Genomic DNA, 23,192 nt, shown 5'->3' on the forward strand with positions numbered 1-23,192 from the left:
TAAATCTTGGTATGCTATCAAAGAACCATACCACATCCAAATCAGATCTTTAGGTGAGAATACAACTTACAGGTTAAACCTTCAGGGGGCTGCATTTCAAAGATGAGAACCAGAAATTCCAGAAGCTAAATTGCTTCAAAGCGCTGGTGAGGGCTGGCAGACAGCTCTCTAGAGTCCTAACCCAGTGCCATGCCAGCCTGGTGTGAAATGGACACTTGTGGGCTCGGCCTGTTCCGTCTGTCCACAGTTGTTATTGATAACATGCACGGGCTTCAGCACTTGGTGCTGCCCAACAAGCCTCTTGTAGCCTGCCAAGTTGTGTGTATGCTCTCAGTGCTAATATGTTTGCAGTGTGCATGAGTGCTTGTCGCAAGGGAAATGGGCGTCTACAGAAGCTTTAGCTCTGTGATGACGTTTTTAATTTGCTGACTTTTGATTTCATTGTTCAGTTCAGTTCACCTTAAATACCCCCCCAAAAAAAACGTAGTGAAAAAAAGTATGTTAATTTAAAATTTAGACAGATTAATTGAAAAAATATTTTTATGTCTACCCATTCATTTATCTTAATTCAGTAATGGCTACATTCATAATATAGCTAAAACTAAAGTTATTATTATTATTGTTATTATTGTTGTTATTATTATTATTATAATTATTATTATTATTATAGTTTTGTAGAATAATTTTTGTGTCATGTAATGCATCATTTATTTATAATTGTTCAGTCATACTTTGGTATCACGCTTTCCAAAATATCCTCAGCCACTAATAGCTCACACACTCCTCCCACAAACAAATCAGGCCTTCAGACCTTTTAGCCTTTACGTATATCCGTATATATATATATATATATATATATATATATATATATATATATATATATATATATATATATATATATATATATGTAGTGGTAGGCCTACTGTAACTCTATGTTGGAGTTTATATCGGGCTTTCTTCGCCTACTCTGTGTCACTGAACTTGTAGAGAAGTGCGAGTGTCTTGGCTGAGTTGTAAAATATGACAGGCCACCGCCCTTCCCCCCCCCCCACGCCCCCATCGCTCCAAACTAAAAGATTAACATTATGATTCCCAGTGTCCCAGCAGACAGCTTGATTGATTACATCATATTAAGGTCATTTCTACATCGGGGTAATTTTCACTCGAGCCTCAAGGCGATATTTTAATGTGCATTTGTTTGGCGGGGTTGTAGGCTCCTCGCTCCTCTGATCAGCGGGGAAATGGATGGCGACATTAACGAGCGATTAATTAAAAACAACAACATTAATGATGATGGGACGGAAGATTTTTTTTTCTTTTTTCTTGTTGCATATATTCCTGACAGTTTTTTAAAAAAATGTTTTATCCTTGTCTGTTTACATTTTGCGATTTTTTGTGTTATTATTATTATTTTTCGTTAGCCGTGGTTTGATTTTGGGAACTCCAAATTTTTTCTTTGAATTCAGCGACGTGATGACGTAGCATATGTCGAGACGTTGGGGTATAAAATATATCGTATGCGTTTGCATTCGTCTAAAAGAAATATTCTATATTTATATTTATTCTAACTTCTACATTATAGGAATATGTAAAGACCTTGTTACAGTCAATATATTTTATTGAGAAAAAAAATAAAGAAGTGTATCTATTAAGACTCAAATAAAAATGAAAATGGTTTGGTGCCTTTATGTGTTTGTGCTTTTGTTTGTTTGGCGAAGCAGGCCCTGATTCTCTTTTAAATGAACTGACAGCTGAATGCATTTGTTTGTTCCAGACACCGCTTAACTGAGTCATATAAAAAACGCCATTTCCAGGAAAATCGAAGAACTACTTGATAAACTTTATTAAATAATATTTTTATGACTATTGCGGCAAAATATGTCGCAAAAAATGTGAATAATTTTGAATATTGTATTCTTCATAAGTTATTGTTGCGTACTAGCCAGTTTTTCCACACATAATGAATTATATATATATATATATATATATATATATATATATATATATATATATATATATATATATATGAAATTCATTATTATTATTAGTTTTTTTTCCAGGTGTGAACAAACAAAAAAAAATCCACTCCAGTCCAGGCCTCACGCAGAGTGTGTATCTGTACAGTCGCTGCCCTATAACCTCTCCATATTCGTGCTGTCGGTGGTGGTGGCGCAGCGCCCGTCAGTCTGTGACAGCATGTTAACAACGCCGCAAAGGGTCCCAGAGAAACGTCCTGGATTAGCGGTCAGATTTTCTATTTCCCAGAGACGCACGAGGTCCCGAACCCAATTAATGACCAATAATTACTTGGGCACCTTCCCCGTGAACGCTTCCAGGGACTTCATTAGAGGAAAGGAGGGAGCGGCCTGCTGTGGAGTGCCACTCCAGACTAAGACTTCACCGGGACTTTATAATTGATTGGCTGCCGTAATCTCGGTGAATGTGTCCTTATTGATCTGTGGAAAATGTGTCTTGAGGTGTGTGGATCATCATCGTCATCATCCTCTCCCCACAACACACCCAAAGCAGTGCGCGTGTTTTGTGTGTGAATGCGGAGGCTCCTCTAGTGCCCTGCCACAGCTAGTTACCGTGTTTACTCTCCCATTACATGAACTGTGGCAGAATTACAGTTAGCAAATTTACAATGCTCAGGGCGCTAACAAAAGGGCCCGCTGCGGCTTTTTGATGTCCCCCGACTCGCGTCATCCGCAGGCCGGACCGCGAGGTGCTCCATTTCACATATCTAATGTGCGCTGATGTTATCTCCGCGTAGCGTCTAATCCAGAGACCCCGAGCCTTTTCCACCGCGGATAAAGCTTGGGTTTCAGTGGCCTCTGTGTGTGTGTGTGTGTGTGTGTGTGTGTGTGTGTGTGTGTGTGTGTGAGAGAGAGAGAGAGAGAGAGAGGGAGTGGGAGGCGAGGGTGGGGGTACAGTCGCCGCAGTCTGACCACACCAGTCCACACTGTTGTACACCTCTGTAAGTCTATCCCCACCCCTCCGCCTCCACCTCCACCAAAGCTCGCACAGCTATTAGGAGTGCGCGCACACCTAAAGATTTATCGCGATAACAGAGTACTTAAAAAGTCCAAGGTTTTTGGATTAATCTTGGCCAATATCATTACATTTTTGAGTTAATAAATAGATATAATAATGATCCGTTAGCAGCGTCTTAGCTTACACGTTGGAATTGAGTGTTTTTTTAATAATCAAAATTTCCCAGGCCTGAAAATATATTTTAGCTAATCGCCTATGAACTCGGCGCTGTGTGGCCAAAAAAATAAAAAATTAAATAAAATAATTCAGCGTTTATGTAAGAAGGAGCGGGGAAGGTCGTCGCTTTGCTGAGAAATCTCACGGGCATGTCACCTCGCGTTATGTAAAGGCGTCATCGCTTAATCTAAATGAGCTCTCGGAATTTTAACAGTTTAAATGTGCTCTTTAACACTGGAGATATAATCAGCACACGCGTGAATAAAGAGGCCTCGGATGTATCTGTAGAGGGTTTATGATGCTGACGAGAAATGCTGGCTTGTAAGCGATACACAGAGGAGGATGTGCGTGGGCGAATTTAAAGATGTTTTTTTTTTCTTTCTTTAGCAGGTTAAAGGCCAACATAATAAAATGATCATAGAAAACAAAACAAAAAAGTCGGATAATTATAGGCTTTGCATATATTATCGAACTGGATCTCGCTGCTGTTTGTGCCTGTTTGTTTGTTGTCACTTTCCGCTGATTATGAATCCCATCTGCTTCTCTTTAGTCTAATTAGAGGGAATAAAACGGAGAGCGACCCGGCACGTGCAGATGACTGAACGCGAGTGCAGCAGCACACCTCTCTTCCGGGGACGGAGCCAGCAGTGCTGCCTTCTTGCGCTCTTTCCAGTGGCAAGACAAAAGAGAGAGAGAGAGAGAGAGAGAGAGGGAGGTAAGGGTGGGGGGAGAGAGAGAGAAGGGAGAAAAAACGCACGTCACATTTCTGGAAAGCAAATGCTACGAAACGCGAAGTTTCTCCGAGCAGCCGTTCTATGTTTCCCCAAAGCATTTAAAGCTTTAAATGGCGCAGAAAAGTATTCCCCAACGGCCCAGTGTCGGAGAGCAACACTTTTCTTTGCAAGCATAATCACAGTTAATTGCTCCTTTAAAAAAAGGAAGAAAAAAAAAAGGTGTTGCACCATGTGAAGTCATTTGTCCAACCCGATGTGCAGGAAATATTGAGAGGCCTGAACTTTTTCGGGAGACTGGTGGAAATTATTCCGACAAAGTGGAGAAAGTTCTGCTGAATGTCCCTTTTTTGTAGTTTTCCTCTGACTGAAATTGGATGAAGGAGGAGGTATCGACAAAGCCGGTCGATTAAAACGATGGATTATCGATGGCTTGTCGTCACGCTTCCACGGTTCTTTTGGATACCAAAAGGAATAAACAAAACCTTTGTACACGATTGTTATTCACATAATTTATTATGTGCTTATCGACCCGTTTCTTCTATCTGTCGGTCCCTGTTTTGCGTCGCATGCAGGGCCGCGAGCTTCTCTCTCTCTCTCTCTCTCCCTCTCTTTTAAATAAATCCCTCGTGTTTTACCTGATGATTTTTTTCATAGTATCCCAAAGAAAATATATTAACAGGTTACAGGTAACCAGGTGGCCCTCACACGCCGTACTTCTCACTCTTCATGTCTGCATTCTGTCAAGCCAACAACGCAAACCTCCTCGCCTCATGATGCGAGACAAACTCCCTAATATGCACTTAATGTATGCTAATTGCTGCTGATTGTTATTGATTAATGATCACGTCATTCGTTTCACTTCAACTCGTGGGAAAACATCCCACGGCAATTTCTCTCCCACTATAGACTGTTTGGGGACATGAGCTCGATCCTTTATTCAGATCACCGCGCACTGTAAGAAGTCACCATGCAAGGAGACCAAAGAACTGTCACACATCGCCGAATTATTCGCAGTGTAATTAAGAAATTATTATCATTATTATTATTATTATTATTATTATTATTATTAATGATGATGATAATAATAATAATAATAATAATAATTGTTCAATGATAATAATAATAATAATAATAATAATAATAATAATAATAATGTGTATGGATTTGTAAGTAGCATAGCCCATAAAAAATATATCCAGGAATAGATCCCTGCCGCTCTCCCAGCAGACTGCAGTTGCTCCATCGTCACCGATATTTAATAGGCTCCAACATAGAGCCGCCTTTATTCAGCTAAACTAGACGGAAACCATTCCCATATGACATGTAGGCTAAAGGCCCATGCAGGCACCACATGAATATATCGAGCGGCCTGGCAGCCAAACGGGATCTTGTTGCTTTAAAAAGTCAGAAGATTATTTAAAAAAAATAGTAAAATCGGAATAAATGTTTACAGCTTTTACTGCGTCCTTCGTTTTTTTCATGAAATGTTTGGACATCAGCAAAAATATATTGTGCGTTTGATTCAATGTAATAATATTATGTAATAATGATGATAATAATAATAATAATAATATTAATAATAATAATAATAATAATAATAATAATAACAAAGATGGTAAAATTGTTGTAATAAAACTACACCGTCTAACAAAATGTCTCGTGTAAATGCAGTTTGTTTTCTGAATTGTACATTAACAAGTTAAGAAAATGTTGTGCTGAATGTAGCTGTGTTTGAGCAGATTCTTTTGTCGAGAACAGAGATCTAAACTTTACCTTTGAGTCCTTACATCGATCTGCTGGATGCACGTAACGTAAAGACGGTCTTCCTCTGCCTGGAGCAAACAAACAAACAGGTGCAAGGCAAAAGTCACAGCTGCAAAAAGAAAGCCTGCAATCTGGCTACCTGCGTTCAGGTGATCTGCCAAAGCAGTGTGCGCACGGTTGTTGCTAACTGTGGACATAGAAAGTTATCCAAGAAATAAGCAGCACGGCTGTTACAAATGTGAACACAGAAGGAAACAAAAGAAAGAAAGAAAAAAGAAAAAAAAGAAAGAAAGCATGGACGTCTCTCCGGTAGGACTCTGCTGGTGGAGGCGCCGTGCATGCGTCAAACAGCTGCTGGCCGCTGCTTGTCCTGAGGGCAACATGGTTCTTACACACACACACACACACACACACACACACACACACACACACACACACACACACACACACACACACACACACACACAAATCATAGCTTGTAAGCTTGTAAAGTTGCAACCACAATCGAGCTCGAGCCTTGGACCTGTTTACGTGTGCGTGTGAATTAATGAAGTTAAAAATAACCTCTGCAGCTCCAGCAACACACGCTGAGGTATCAGTAGCGGCAACAGCCTAAACACAAAGTTTCTGTAAGTCTTTAAATTAAGAAAGTAGTTTTTATAGCACGAAAAAAACCCCATTTAAATAAACAGGAACAAAAACAACAAAATAATATTTTATGTTAATTATAAATACTGTAATAATGATCAAATTATATTAAAAAATGTAATTCCAGTATTACAATACGACCTTGACCTCGCCACCATACCTCACTGCGCTCACCGCTGTGCTGGAGAAAACCAAGCAGTCGCTGTTAAAGGGGGTAAAAATCCAAGAGGGTGCTGGCAGGAGCTGAATGGGGCGGGTGGAGGGGTGAGAGGGGGGTGGGTGGGGGGGTGGAGGGGTAAGGGGATGGTAAGGGGGAGGGAGGGTGGGAAGGTGAGATGGTGAAGAGAGAGCAGGAGGAGGAGGAGGAAGAGGAGGAGGGGAAGAGATAAGTGATCTAAAGGGGAGACGATAGGACAAAAAAAAAGTGATGATGATGAATACATTGGAAAGTTTTTTGGCCCCGGCGAGGGTGTCAGATTGAATGGCCTGTGCGCATGTGCGAAGGTATCACAACTGACAATGCTGGTGAGATGAAGATAGTGTTGTTGCTGCTTCTGGGCTCACGGAGGACGACGAGAGGAATCTACAAGCCGACAAGATGAGATCCAAGGCGAGGGCGAGAAAACTGGCCAAAAGTAGGTCTTATTTTTTTCCCCCTTCTTATCGCTTTCACCCACCGGCTCCAAACTCCCTTCTCCGTAGATGTCCACTGTGTCCTTGTCATTTGCCATATCCTTAAGAGAGGATAGGACTACTCTTTGTTCAAAAATAACTTTTCCGCTGTAAATATGTCCCGTTTCGGCCGCTCAGTGTCGTTTCCCTGCATGTTGCGGTCTTGGCTTCGCTGGTTCCAGTGTCAACAAAAAAGAAAAGTTTTCATGTGTGATGAGAAACGCCGCTGGTGTTTTAGCTGATTACACTCCGATAAAAGGCACAGATAAACACTGTCTCCCATAATTGAGCCTCATCTCGTATTTTTGCTCTTTATCGGTTGTCGGGGGCTTCCGCGAAGGCGCAGATTCCTCTCCTGAAGCTACCGAGAAAGTTGTCGAAATGGATAGTAACTTTTTTTTTTCATAGAGCCGTTTCAAGTCTTGTGAAATAATATTCCCTGCTTTTAAAATAGTGGGCGCTGTGGCACTGCTCTGCTGCTCGCTGCAGAGCTCACACCGAGCCTGGGCTCACTCTTTCATTTGCCTGCAAACTGAGACGCAGAGATGCGATTTTAGAAAGGAAAGAGCAATATTTTAATAAGGACTTTTCTTCTTCTTCTTTAATTCGATCCTGCTCAAATCTCAGCAGATATTGCTCTCCCGCTAATTTGTTTCGTCCCAAAACCCAAGGCCACCGGACTGCAGCAGCAGGCTGTTTCCTCCTCGAGGGAATGCCAATCAATAATGTGTCTTGAGAGCGCCCATACGACGACTTTTGTGGGCTGCTGGTCGCGTCACACGGAAAATTCATGTATTCGGTTCTTTTTTTTTAGTGTGAGTGTGAACATGAGCACTTTGTTGTTGGAAATGGACCATGTTTATCGTTTGACATTTGTTTGTTGTTGGTGGGTTGATTTATGAATTACATTTACTTAAACCGCCGATTTTATTCTTGCATGAATGCACTTTGGCTTCCACAGCCCTGCGTGGATCACTCGGCTTTATTTATCCACAATTCATTTGAAAGACAAATGCTTCACAACATCGCGATTTCTATTGCGGGCCTGTTGTCATTTTATTTTGTTTCTGCCTTGGTGTTTGTTTTCTTCCAAACCATAGTGACTTGAGCTGTGGTTTTGTGAAAGCTTGCATTCTAGTTTGTATGTTGTTTTATTATAATGGGGGAAAAATATATTATTTTAGGAATATGCTGTCTCGTATGTTGGACGTGCTTTATTTGGGTGTTTCCAGGCCCTTTCAGAAAACTTTGTAACTTTGCCTCCCTCCCTGTTAATTCAGCGTGAACCTCGACCTCACATTAGACGCAATTAAGGCTTTTCAACAAAGTCATTTCAGACCAAATACTCCGTGCCAAGCATTTGAAACAGACATGAAATGTTTATGTATTTATTTATTTATTTTATTTTTTTGGAAAAAGAGCTTTACTTACGACACGTCCCAAATAAATCTGTTCTATTTTAGTGCTGTTTAATTCATTTTCAGGGAGGGGGTTTCAGCGCTCTTTCTTTCAAAGGAAAAACAACGAGAATAAAAACAATAACATTTTCCCCTCTCCCCAGTTTGCAGTCGTGTTCTTGTTGTTATCGTGTCACTTTCACACGTTTGCCATACACGAGAGGACAAAGTTCCCGTACAAGTTTAAAACAAAGCAAGAAATACATATACATAATGTTTTTTTTAATTTATTTATTTTTTCAAAGAAAATGGGTTAAAGGAAAAAACGTAAACTAGGCTGCTTTGTGAAAATACTTAAACGTGTGGAGGACCCAGCCTATTGCCAGTAATTGCACTTGGTCTTGATCTCTAAACAGCCTTGATAGTCTGTTGATCCGGGTGCTAATGAACACAAATACCTGGCTTTGTAGCACTCAGCACTGGGAGCCTCTGCAGCTCACAGGCCTCCAATCTGTTGTGTTGCAGCGGTAGGAAAAACAGAGCAGACAGAAGGCATGAAAAATATCATGTTCTTCCTTAACATTCAAATCGTGCAGGCCCACAACTTTTGAATGCGACGCGGGGGGAGTGCGTTCCCCCCTTTTTTGATGCTCGGGTAAAACACTCTCTTCTGCAGCTGAGTACAGTAGGCTGTAGGCCCACGGCTATTATGCAGCAGCTGTTTTATCGTTTTATAATTGTTATTAATATTTTTATATTATTATGTTATTGTTCTCGCGGACACCGACTGCACATTAAAGGCCACGATATTAGAAACTTTTCACCTAAAACGACTATGTGAGCGCTTTAATGCAAAGTGGCATTGATCTCTAACAAGCTATGTATTAGTTCTGGTGTGTTGACATAATACTTTCGCGTCAGCATTAAAGTGTTGATGAGTGTTTTTGTGTTTTGTTTTTAGGAAAAAATGGTTTTACTTTCTGTTCCTCAGATTTTTTTTTTTTTGCTGAATATTATATGAAAAGGTGCAACTTTTAATTTGAGATCAACGTCTATTGTATTTATTAATTTTTTTATTAAAAATATTAAACAGTCTATTCTAAGCTTTGATTTTTATTTAATTTAATTTAACTTTTTTCTTAACTAGTGAATGACTCCATGGAAACACTCGAGCCTTAACGCCACATCTCATTTTATCGAACGGAACGGATTTGATATGGGACTTGGCCTCTTGTTATCTTAAAAAACTAAAAAATCAATACAGCCAATCTAGCTGAGAATAAAGACGCAAAGTGACAATATAATTGCTTTTGGCGTTATTCACGATGAGGTTATGCGTGAGTATGTGTGTGTGTGTGTCCGTGCGCGCTACAGAAGGCTGATTGTGTTTGAAATGTTTAACACCTTGCGGCGGTTTTATTGTGGTATTCTTAGGGGTCCACATGTAGCGTTAAATTGTGTGTGTGGGTTTTTTTTTTTTTTTTCATCAATTAAGACTTCCGGTTGAGTGGGCGTACATTTATTTTCAGGTATTTTTTTTTTAGTACACAGGTGAGAGCAATACATAAACACGCACGCGCTGTTCTCTTCCTCTACTGCGCTAAAAAAGGTAATTAAAAAAGAACCGTGTGCTTTCTCACTTATGGTGAAATGGAAAGCCAGTGAATTTACGCAGATTATCGATTTTCTACACCGATTTTAATCTTCTGCATAATCAGAAAATAATTCTTGTTTTTGTACAGTCTTGCTTTTGTGATTTTGTGTTTGGAAAGATGTGCACAATTTCAGACAGCTTTCCTCTCTCACGGCCTGTCTCTGTCTCTTTCTATCATGTACTAATCGCAAGATATCCTATTGATCTTCGTGTTAAAGGCCCCTTATTAGATGGACTCCCAGTCATGAACTTGGCCTGGCTCAACAGCTTCTGATGTTTTGACAGAAGTAATAAAACCCAACCCATAACACTTTAAAACCAACAATGGTAGCTATGTTGAACTTCTGGCTAAACGTTCAGGGACCCAATATGTTACTGCTATGCAGCGGTAATATGTGTCAGATAGCACTCCTTCATGTTCACAGATTAGAGCCTGGACATAAAAATGATAGGATCATCAAATGCAGAGGAAATCCACAGTAGCAAGATTTTCTTTCTTTCTTTCTTTCTTTCTTTTTGTGTGCGTGTGTGTGTGTGTGTGGGGGGGGGGGGTTACTTTTATGAAACTGTAAATCTCAGTTTTAGTTGCTTTTATTTTGAAGTGCACCGGTCAGTTAGTGCAGACAAATATTGTTAATGACTGTTATTTTGATGGTTTGAGAATAATTACAGATTTTTATCTGTTCCTTTATGAATTCTGGCAAAATCACTTTCAGTGCATTTACAGTACCCACAGAGACATTTGTTTATGCTGAATGTCAGTAACGCTGGATAAATTGTGAAATAAAAATACCTGTGAGATCTTTGCTTTATTGCTGCAGACCGTGCATAGCTAAAACAGGGAGGGAAACTTGAGATTCTTGTGGTTCCATAGAGCCCATTTGCATTCATGTGTGATGATGTGAATGATCTTTGCAGCACCGATTCAGGCATCACCGTTTGGCTGTCGACGAAATGTGCAGACCTTGCTACTTCTGCATACTACAGCCTATTTTTTTTTCTGTTACAGACATTGTTCACCACCTTGTTATGAGGATGACATGCTTTGCAGTGATTTCTAAAGTGAAGTTTTCAATATAGTTTTCAATTTATTTTATTTTATATGGTTTTGGGGGATTTTGATCTGAGCATTTGGACTGATTTTAGGACCATTTGTGTCAATTTCTGAATGATTGAAAAATTGTGTAGCCTGACTAATTGCATCAGTCCACACTTGGCGAGGCCACGTTTCCTACATAAGTACTTGATTATAGAAGTTTTGGATTTGGATGTCATTTCCTCATTTTGAGTGTGTACATGTGCAGATTGCAGATTCGTGCATGTCGTGAGGAGGGAGGTTCTGACTGGTTTTCCATGTTTATTTCCTTTTATGATAATTTTTGTCCATATGCATTTAGTAAAATGCTTTTGTATTGACATGTAACTGTGTAACCAGAACACACTGTATGATGTCCTTTGAAAGGAGTAGCTTTACAACTGACAGTTAGAAAGCCAACAAAGATTTATGTGTGACTCATCTGTGATTTTTGCATGTTTGTAACATATTAATTTGTTGCAGAGGAAGCTTCTCTAGTCGAAGTTAGGACAAGGTCATGGTTATGGTCCGTTCAGTGTCTCGTCTTGAGTCTCATGGAGTAACATATGGTCACCATTTGATTCCTATGGTGAAAATAGTTTTTATGTAACCGTTCCCGCAAGTCTGCATTGAGCTTAGAAAGAAAACTTATATGATCTCTCGCACCTGTGCCAGGAATACACACAGGTGATAAGTAAACAAATGATTAACTGATGATTTAAGCTATGATTTACTACAGCTGTAATGCTTTTAATAGAATAATTTATCGAACTTCAAGTATATCAGTTATTATATACAGTATTTTATGGTTCTTTTTTTCCTCGGACTGTTTTTGGTTCCTCCTTTTCCCAGCTCAACAGTGAAACAGTGTCTCAGGAGAAATGCTTTTATTGTTATTCAGTCAGTTAGTCTTATGAATTTGCTGCTGCTGTTTTGGCCAAGTGTTCACTGGAAAACAGAGACTCCAATCTGGTCAAGGGCAACTGCCATAAAATGTAAAAAAAAATGTAATAAAGTGGATAATGAAATAACACGTGAATCAAACAAATTACAGAAAGCCTTCTTCTGTCTTTCAGCAATTATGAGGATGAAATTACTTGTTCGCCCCTTTCGTCATTGTTTTTTTATTTACTTCTATTCTAACATTTGAATGTCACATCCATCATTTGACCAAGTGATCCCCAGCACGTACTACAGCACTCCCTATCGCATTACCTTCGAGCTATCTTGATATCACTTCAAATGAAAAGCTTGTGTTGGCTTAATTTTATATATGGCCAATAAATACCTTCTTATCTAGTGTATTATTTCAATCTGCACAAAAGAGACAGAAACAAAGACATTGATTTGGTTTGGGTTCTCAGAATGACAATAAATGGCTTCTGCTTCATTTTAGCAGAATTATTGGTATAGTTTTAGCGGAGTAGTGAAGTCCCAGTGACTCCTCGCTGTTGACTGGGTTTCACTGAAGACTTGCTTTGAAACATTTGACTTGCCTTTCATAGTTCCCTGCTTTCCAGTGACACATACACAAGCACGCACTGAAGCCATGCATACAGTATAATGCAGATGGATCCCGCCTGGTCACACTTACACACACACACACACCTCAGTGGTGACAGATTTTTTGTGCATTGGTATGCTTTAACCCCAATCAATCACAAACTAGAAAGGTTGAGTGTAAATGTCATCCAAACAGCAGGAGCCGGCACTGTTGGCTGACTAAATGCGTGCAAGTGTGTGGGAATCAGTGTGCGCACCATTTTGTACAGTTATTGGAGGTCCTGTCACTGTTTGGAGCTTTGACCTTGGCCAAGTCTGGCACAGCGATGGGTGGGCACCTGGACACACGCAGGCGCTCTCACACTGAGACACACACACACACACGCACACGTATACACACTCACACAAATTTTAGCTCCGTGCATCTTTTTCCGCTTCGTTGCTGACCAAGTCAAATTTTGAGTTGATATACAAATACCATTTTATTAAGCTCTTGCACATGGCTCCAAATCCCATTCATTTTATTGATACGTTTACCTCACCATATTCAGATGGCAAAAATGTCTGTTTGTCCACTTGCGCTGTGACCTCATCTGCCATGTTTAGAAAAACAACAGTCTCCAAATCACTTTGTAGTGGGGAATCTGACATGCCTGAGAGGGTTTCAGATATAGTGCTGATGTTCACTTTTTCCTGTTCTTTTCAGCCCCCTGTTTTTTTGTCTCTTCTTATGCTTTTTGTTTTCAGCCTGCAGATGGGGGCAGGGATCTTGGTAAAAATAACTGAACAGAATGAGTCATATGTGTTAATGAAAATGAGGTGAAAAAAATACGAAAGGCCTGAAGTAAAGAGCATTTTATCTTGACCCATGGTTGCTTATCAAATTATGTCCAGCCACTGGTGGGTCATGTCTAGAGTATTAAAAATACATCACGACTGCTGGAATCATCCCATTGGAAATATCCCATCTTTACTTCCGAGGATGCTGATTAACGCTAAATGATTAGCTCTATGAGTGTCTTGTGTGATTGTGTACCACCCACTGCTAAACAGTGTGTGTTGTTTGCAAAACAAGGGGGCAAATGTGTCGACTCCCTAATTAGTGTGTGCTAACAGCCCTCATGATTCCCCCTTGCACTGTGATATCCCAGGGATTGCTCAACATTGTGACTAGTCTTATCTGAGTCTAATCCTGATTTGTTTGGTATTAACCCTCGCACTTTCTCCCTCATTCCCACTCACTTCTTTCCAATTCTACATCTCCTTTCCCTTTTATCCATTCATGAACTGACCTTTATGTTGCTTTCACTTTAATTTACTCCATGCTCTCTGCTCACTGCAAAGCTGTTTCCATTGTGTGCTATATTATTTCAATATTGCCAGATCTTTAATCGCAAGGAGACGACATATGATCGGCTACTTTTTGTGATCCAAATTAAGGATTCAGCAGTTGTAATGGCGAATTTCCAAAAAAGAAACAGTCACTGAACTTTTTCTGTATATACATACAGAGCTTTTTCAAATGCAGTGTACTAAAGCATATTTTAAATCAATATTTTGGTATATTGTGTGATCCATTTGCCATATATAGATATAGAGTGTACCTATGCACTGCAAATGCATGAAAACTAATACTGCTACTAATATGCAGGATCTTGAAATGAGCTATTGGTGTGACCTACCATCAGCCATCAGTACAATGTAATGACAAGGTGACACAAAACCAGCATAAAAATGAGCATAAAAATGCATTTAGTGATCACAAAGAAATGTGGCACTTCATTTTCCAGTTTTCTTCTTCTCTTTGTCTGAATCGTAGCTCGTGCCTCCATACTCACACATACTCACACATACTCATGCAAACACATGCTGTCTATTTCAAGTCCCAGTCCGGCACAGCTGATGATGGTTCATCCTGTTCTGATATGATAAGCAGACAAACTGCTCTGTCCCCTGGGCTGTTTGCCTGTCTTTGGAAACAAACAGTGATGTGTAGAGGCAGTGTGGCTCTAAACTCCCACTGCTTGCTTCCCCTTTCATAAGACCGCCAGTTCAAAGCCTTGGCTCCATCTCCACTTCTATCTCTCCTGCTCCCTCCCTCCCTCCTCCTCCTCGCTGTCTTTCTCACTGTGGTTCGTCATTACCACAAAGATGGGCAAGCAGTGTCTCATTAAAGGGGATTAGAGACATCTCCATGTCTCGCGGGGGCCGAGCGGGACATTTCTCCTCTCTGGTCAGCCCCCCCACCCTTTTTCTCTCAGAGATCAGGTTCTTTGATTTGGCCAGATAAAGACCTCTTTCATGTCGGTTGGGACGGTTAGCGATTACACTGTCAGGCCCATCGTTTTGGTGCGTTTGACAAATTTGTCATGCTGGGTGGGGCGGGTGTGGATTGTATTATGAGAGGCGGGGGTTGTACATGGAGATTCACAGTAATTGAGCTGTCATTATCCAGTGACCCTGCCAGGCTCTGGCGCATAGGGCTCACCGATTCTCTATTTGTTTCATACTTTCCTAACTTTCTCTGTGAGTATGATGGATAGAACAAAGAGGAGGGAGAGGAGGAGAGAGTGGAAGCTGGGTAGCAGTTCCCAGATGAATGCCTCTGCTTATTTGACCACCTCTCCTGAGCACTCCTGTCCATGAAAATTGGCTCCACTACATCGCTGCTGCAAGTTTCTTTTCTCACCCAGCTCCTCCCTGATGCAACACAATTAGGCCCATATCACCAGCTGCCATTTATTTTCATACAAAATGAAAACTGGTGGCATGTTGATTACTGAATTCCCCAGAGACAAAGGGCCACGATTGGTGTGGTTTAATTTCATTAAGTAGAGTGTGGTGCGCGGGATAAATATATTAGTGCAGCCCCCCCCCGCCAATTTACCTCAGTCACTCTGTATGTTAAACAAATCTTTTGGTGTTACAGTTGTGAAATTGGAATAAATCTCACGGAATGGTTTGGTGAAAAGCATCTTTACACGAAGCACCTACGTTTGTTCTCGACTGCTCTGTGTTTTTTGATCCATTTTCTGTTTCTTGCGTGAGCCTTGAAACATGAAATGAAACCCATGTTGGGCTTTCTGAGTGTGGTTATGCGCTTTTCCCAAAAACACATATAACCATTGTATTTTGGTTATGGCTTGGTCTGCCCTGTGTATTTGAGATGTGGGCTAGAAAGATGCAGTGTGGTGTGAGTGAAAAAAAACAATCTTTTCCTGGCGGGATAGTGTGACTATATTAGCGCAGAGATTTTGATGAAGGAAATAAGAGCCGTCCTTGTTAACCTGGAGTCAGATTGGTTGTGAAGCGATGAGTAGGGTGGAATGTGTGTGCTATCGTTCGCGAGTGAGTGCACACTTGTTTGTGTGTGTGCGCGTAGGTGTTGGAGGGGTCTTGGCTAAAACATTTCAAGATGGCCCATTAACTGGCGTAGGCCCGTCCCCTCCTGACACTAGGATTCCTCTGTGCTGACCCCTCTCCTCCACCTCTCAGCCCCTCTGTCCCAGAGGCCCCCAGCCTCATCCTGCCAAGTGTACGGTTCCAAAGTAACGATGAAGCTGCCTGCGTGTGAAAATATTGAATTGCAAAAACATCCCTGGGTGAGAGGGTGTGTGAATGGAGCTTTCAGCGCCGGGCCCGACCCGGGCTCTGCGCTACTGACTGACGGACAACAAATGGCATTTTGTGTCCAGAGAGAGCAAGGGAGCGAGAGAGAGGGGACAGAGAGGAAAGGGGAAAGAAAGGAGGAGAAGAGACACAGTGAAGGGAGGGGGGGGGTCTTGAGATTTTTTCAGGCCTCTTCAGTCTGGGGCCCTACATGCAGGTCTGAAATGCCTTATCACATGACCTGTCTGACCCCTGGCCCCTATTCAGCTAAGGCTGTCAGGCTGCTCTCAAACAGGGAGCACAAAACCTCATAGCTTCAATGGCTACTATTCACCCCCTTGTGCAGCCCTTCTCCAAAGGTAATAGGTAAAAGTAATGTCAGTGACCTTCACTTTCCGTCGCTCTACAAGAGGGCAAAACTCTTAAGATTCCCAGATAATGTCAGAGGTAGGGTGGCCGTTTTCGCTCCTTATCCACTGCCTCTACTTAGCTGCCATGAGAAGAAGCGAGAGAGCAAACTGACTTGCCTCTTTTAAGACAAAGTGTTGTTTCGGTTAAGGATACATTTTCTAATTCACATCTTGAAAGTGATGTTAGCTGAGTTGGAATATGATAGCGTTTACAAACAACGTGATGCCATTTTTGTTTTGTTTTTGTTGCCATGCGCTGGGAATATACTTGTGCCTGTGTGTTATCTAAGCGTGTGTGGGACATTAGTGAATTTCTGATGTCTCAAAGGAGCGACTGGGTCACGGTATGACCGTAACCTCCTGTCTCGCTTTGCAACCCACACACTGGCATCTCTCCCTCTGTCTCTCTCCTGACCGGTCCTAAGATTCTTTCTTTTCTTCTCTTTTCCTATTTCTCCCCTCCTTCTTTGGAACACTGGAGTTTCTCTCTCTCTCCGGTCCCCTTTGAAAAGATGCGGCGTCTTTGTCCGGCCTGATAAAGGATGCCATAGTTCCCCTTTTCCCCTTCTTTGTGGCCCGGGGCTGGCGGCTCCTGTAGAAGTGCAAATGGTATCCTCTCGGAGGGGCTATCCCCGCGGGCCCTCAAGGGCCCTCTCTCTCCTCCAGGCTTGGCTAATTACCACCGTGCCCCCACCTCCCCCTCCTTAGCTCCCTGGTCCCTGGAACCATGGACGGCACATTCCCACAAACAGCACCTGGCCTTCTTTTCTCCTGGTCTGCTTTGATGGCTGACACCCCAGACTACCCCCCTGCCTCCTTCCTCATCCTCTTCTCCTCTCCGCCCCACTACCTCATCTATCTCTCTCTCCCTTCTTTTAACTTCTTCTTCTCTCACTTCTCTCGCTTTCTTTCTCTCTCACTGACTCTCATTAATAGAGGTTTTAAATTGCTTTCTGACCCCGGCAAACCGCTCTTGTTGAAAAGGGAGATGTTGAAGAGGAAGGGCAGCGGATGTGAGGAAGAAGTGAAATAGATGAGAAGGGGCAGGAGAAAGTTATCTATAGTCCATTATATGTTTTGTGAGATGTGTATGTTTACTATTATATATTCATATTATTATATTAAAACATGTTTAAGGAAGACTGGTGGAAAACTAGTGGCTTACCTAGATCATGGCGTCTAAATCATGATCATGATGAACTTATACAATCTAACAAAAAACTGTACTATTAATGCTCTTATTGAAGTGAATGGTTGTTTTGCTCAGAAGAGGTTTAAGACTGATATTTCATTTGGAAGTTCACGGTTTATAAAACTTCATCAGAAGCGGACGCAGGTTAAGTGGATTTCAGTGCAACAGCAATGCACGCATGCACGCTCACAGCTGTCCGCACACACAAGCACCAATATCTAATTTAGTTGCATATTTGTGCCCCTATAGCCATAGGCCTAATCAATGACCAATCTCAATGGATTTGACCAATTCATAGCTGGCCTTTGTGCAGTCGAGTGATCCCAGCGAGAGCGTTTGGACAGCTTTCTGAGGAAAACAAATAGCTCTATTACAAGCATGCGTCTGTGTGATGCTCAGTGTCCCAAAGGCAAAGTGCTCAGCCTATATTAACTTTATATTCTCCATGCTGGAAAAGGTTCACCTATAGACACAGTCCAGAGATAAGAGCGCTGTCATTTAGAGTTGAATAACCTGATTCTGAACTGTTGGATATCACATAATCACATGTGACTTTACAGGAAGGAGAGATTAAAATACTCACGGCACTTTTTTTTTACTCTTTCCAGTCAAGAAACACACAAGTGCACACAAGTGCACACAAGTGCACACACACACACACACACACACACACACACACACACACACACACACACACACACACACACACACACTTAACCCTCCATTCAACAAAGAAAAGACACACACAGAAGCTAGGGGTGGCACTGCGAGCTGCACACACCCAGACCAGTTACACTTGTGTGGCAGAATTTGGTTTTGGTTTGTAAAACTGGGCTTAGCTTGCAGACTTTAATGCTACATGGGTTTGAGTTTGATGTAAGGCCCCATGCTAGCTTAAGAAATACTTCAGCTGGCTTCTGATGGATGTAAACTGAGCTAAGATGGGGAAAAAAATATTGCTCAATCATTTATTTGGTTCACATCAAAGTGAACAGAGATTGGAATTGAGAATTTTTGATTCCCTATTTGTCACATGAACAGCTATTATAGTTATAGAGTTTTACGACTCATGAGAGATTTAGTGCTACTTTCTTTTGCTGGCAATTACATCTGCTCTAAAACATCACCAGCTTTCTAGTCTGGCCCTTCTAAGCAACTTACTGTTGCTGCCCTTCCCTGAAGAGATCACACATCATCACCTACAGGACTCGAGCGATGCCACGAACTGGGCTGCCTCTTCCGGGTCTGTCGTAACCAAATAAGCAGTCATTGGGACGTTGGGTGATGGATGGTGGATAATCCTTGCATTTAAAGGAAATTCCACAGTTGGATTCACTTTCAGTTTGTAATCTTTGATGCATGCCAGAACTTTTTTTGTTAATAGGGTGTGCATGTATTGTAACTGCTGTAGAAGAGCATTAATCTTGGGACACAAAAGGTTTTATTAGGGCTTTGGTACAAGCGATACTCTGTGTTCACACTGATTGACGAAACGGTGGCCTCAAAATTTTAATCAGGCAGACTATCTTTAAAGTCTGAAATGACATAATTAGAATTTCTAAGTTTGGTTTAAGGAGAGGCTTCCCAAGCCTTATGTCTCCCTCACTTTCCACCTCTCTCCTCATCAAGTCTAGCCACATCCTCTTTTTCGAAAACAGAAAAGGAAAGAGGAAGATCCAGTTTCGGAATTGTGTTTTATGAGTGGTTGAAACGGCCACTTCTGCGGTTTTTGTCTGTCCATGCTGACCGTTCGACTCAGAGTTCTTGAGGTTTCCAGACATGCCAATTAAGCAGTTTTAATTAGGAAGATGTTGTTCCAAACAAATGTTTGCACTCAAGGACCTGCATGTTGGTTAAGTTTGGGGGTGGATTCCACGGGCTGTTACTGTTATTTCTGTGCTGTTTCAATTGGCTTTGCAAATCAGTTTCTCTTCATTTTCCTGAATGCAGTAAAAGTTCACTTCGATGACCGCAGGCACACATGCGCATAACTGACAGAGGCATCTTGTTTTTCAACAGCACTGAAGAGCAGTAAGTGCTTAAGAATGGTTAAGCAATGACAAAGCAAACAAAAGAGGCAGGTGGGTGAGGCTTCTACTGGCCTCTTGTCAGACTTTGCTTCATTTGAATTTTTATATACGGCAGCGTTTTGTTTTTAATGACGTAAAAATTCAAATTTTTCTTAAAAGACTGGGACATGAAGTTAAATCTCCATTATTTCAGATTTCTGCTAGATTACCTGTTTTTCTAAGTCATTGGAAAGAAAGGAAAATATGATTAATCAATGAGGTGAACGCATTAATGGCGGCATTCAGATCCACATGTTTGCACCATTTTCTTTGATATAAGGTAAAATTTTAAATTGAAGTTAGGTGTCATGGTTTCCATCCCTTCTTTTAACAGCTTGTAATTCATTAGCTGGACAGTTTTTTCGGGGCATGACCCACCTCACAGGAGGGATTTTTTTTGTTGTTTTTGTTTTATTTGTTGTTGCTTTTAAAGAATTGTAGGTAACTTTGATGCCAAGTTCCTCCACAGCAAAAGGCAAGGACCCGACCCAGCACATCTGAGAGTACTTTGGTGAAATAACAGCAAATGTTTGTCTTGTATTGTATGGCACGCTGCTGGAGGAGCACTAAAGCCCCTTCTTCCAGCGCCTAAAGCACCTCTTAATAAAATAGTCAAGAATAACTCCTTCACCTTAATCTTCCCCTCAGATTACTGCACTCAGGGCGGGAAATTAGCAGCAGGCCCACACGCTTCCCTTTTCCTTTGACACTGTTCCATCTTTATTTGTAAGTGCCTCACTCTCTTACTCCTGCTTTCTTTCCCTGTCCATTGTAGGACTGCTTAGTTGTTTTTCTCATGTCTCTCCTTCTCTCTGCGAGGTAAGATAGGTGAACTCTGCATGGCGGCAAGAATGGCATTTTATTGGGTCAGTATTAGAAGCAGCATGAGGCTAATAGGTGGCTACCTTTTCCATGGTCTGGTCCTCATCAGTGGAGAAAATGGGCCTAAACAACTAAACGTGGCTGCTGACAATTGATAGGAGCCCTTTTAAGTGGATCTACTTAGCTGAGGGGGCTTGGAGGATATGTGTGTGGCTAAATGCTCATGCATGTACAATATGTGGACATTTGCTATTGCATGTTAATTAGATGCTAGCAGTTGCAAACACACACCAGCACAATCCTTTGGGGAGCTGGGAGTTTGTGTGTGTGTGTGTATTTGTGTGTCCTTTGTGTCCGGGAGTGTAACCTACACCTTTAGAACCGCAGCGGCAGTAGCTTTGAGCGTAGTTTGTCCTGCCGTCTGATCTTCGTAACCAGAACTCTCCTTTACTGCTTCCTGTCCGCTTTGCCCACCTTTCTTTGCCCGCCTGCCATCTGGGTCTACCACGAGACACACGCGTGCACATGCACAGTGCAGCCAGGACAGTGGCCGTCATCCTCTTAACCGTGTCTTTCACTTTCAGCCGAACCTTTGAAACCAATAGCACAACGACGAGATGCAATCAGTGGAATCCATCTATAATCTCCGCTTTCTTCCCTCCTTGTTTTTTTTCCTTTTTGCTGAAAATTTTAGAAAATTTAAACAATTTGTCTTTCGTTTGTAAGATTTTGGTAATTTTTGAGCATTTAAAAAATGTTACAAAATATACAAAATAAGTGATTCCAAGAGTTAATGTGGGGGTTTGAATTTATGTAAAACTACAGGGAGCAGTTGCACAGTTTTTCTACAGCTTTCCCATCTGTAATGTCGGAGGCAAGGAATTTTAATTTCAAAAGTCTCTTTTAAATTGTTGAAATGTTTGCAGCTCATTTCCACAGCAGAGAGGCTCATTAAACTTTGAACATTCAAATTGCACCTTTTAAATTCTTAAGTCTGACAAATCGAATTCTATTGTTTGAACTCTTTCCTTGTCAAAGTTTAGACTGCAACATATTTGAGTCTTTTTCTGTTTATTTTCAGAAACACAGCACCCTGTATCAAAAACTACTGTCATCATTACTGGCTGAAAGTAAAGAAGCAGTGGTGTGACTTAAACTTTAATCCTCCATTAAACTAACATCAAAGCGTTCTAGTACTCCAGTGGGGTATCTAAATTACGTACCTGTGTAGATAGCGTTTCCGAGCAGGGGGCACTGCGGGTTTTTAGTATCAGAGGTTCTGGTTGACACTTTGATCACTTCCTCCGCTCTTCATACCTTCATTGTGTTCAAGATCACATCACACACGGACACACACAACAGGTCTGAGAGGCAGTGTCAGGTGTAGCGGGGGAACAATGCAAGGATGCGTAGAGAAGAAGCCAACATGGTGTCTCTTCTCCTTTTTCAGTACCTACAGTTACAAAATCCGTGAGTCCTGTTTCTTACTCGTCTGAAAAAAAAACTCAACAAGTAAATCAAACTGAAAAAAAAATATGGGCTTGAGCATCTTGTCAAGATTAGTTGTTTAATGCATGCACATGTAAATAATGAAATGTTTTTGCAGTATTTTGACCAAATAATAATTAAAGATAATTTACAAGTATGTCTTTGGGTAAATACTTTTAATTTTAGTTATTTTTCTGCTCATTTCAGAACACATATTTCATAGTTTATTTTACACATATTTAGCATAAACAGCTACTTTATATATATATATATATACATATATATGTATATCTCACTATTAAGGTTTATGAAACCACATTTTCCTGCAGCATTCCTGACCAGAAGAAATACCCAGAAAAAATATCTATGCCTTTTTTTGTAATTCAAATATATTTTTTGTTTGGGAAAGAAATTGTTGTAATTGTTCAGGCTTTATAAATATAGGAGTAAAATCCAAAATTGTCATGCTTAGATTAGTTGTGAGTTACCTATAGAGCCTACACACTCAGTTAAAAGTCATCAGTGTTTTTGTGTGTTTGAATGCTAAATGTGATTTATAAAAAGGATTTCATAAAGTGAAGGCTGCACAGAGGGTAGGAAATACCTGTGGAAATGAGTAAATATAATTGTTTCCATGGGTTGTTCATAAAACAACGAGGGTGGATGCAAGGTTTCGGCAAAAAAAAAAAAAAGTATTTATTTCCAGTGCCGCAGGTGCCCACTCACAGCTTATTGGTTTTTTTGGATGACTCCTTTACTTTAAGGAGAGCAATTTATGTCTCTCTCTAGTTTCTCTCCAGAGGCAAGGGCTGAAGTGGCTCGCTTATTTTAGCAGGGTCTCGTGGTCATGACTTGTGGTGACATATTAATTGAGCGGTTCCTCTAAAGAAAAGAAAGGCCAGTGTCTCGATTGGTCCAATGGTGTTTGTAGAGCTTTGAAAATTG

General features: G+C 41.0%; 1 protein-coding gene across 3 annotated transcripts in view; it reads left to right on the forward strand.

The window, feature by feature from the left end:
* Positions 1-6,730: 6,730 nt before the first annotated feature.
* prdm16 (PR domain containing 16) overlaps positions 6,731-23,192 on the forward strand; it is a 167,760-nt gene continuing 151,298 nt past the window's right edge. For all 3 annotated transcript variants that reach the window (XM_039604745.1, XM_039604744.1, XM_039604746.1), the window contains exon 1: positions 6,731-6,991. In XM_039604745.1, the coding sequence (XP_039460679.1) occupies positions 6,955-6,991 (37 nt within the window). In that variant the 5' untranslated portion in view covers positions 6,731-6,954. The remainder of the gene's footprint in view (positions 6,992-23,192) is intronic.

This window comes from Oreochromis aureus, linkage group 20 (genome assembly GCF_013358895.1).
Source record: "Oreochromis aureus strain Israel breed Guangdong linkage group 20, ZZ_aureus, whole genome shotgun sequence".
Taxonomy (NCBI): Eukaryota; Metazoa; Chordata; class Actinopteri; order Cichliformes; family Cichlidae; genus Oreochromis; species Oreochromis aureus.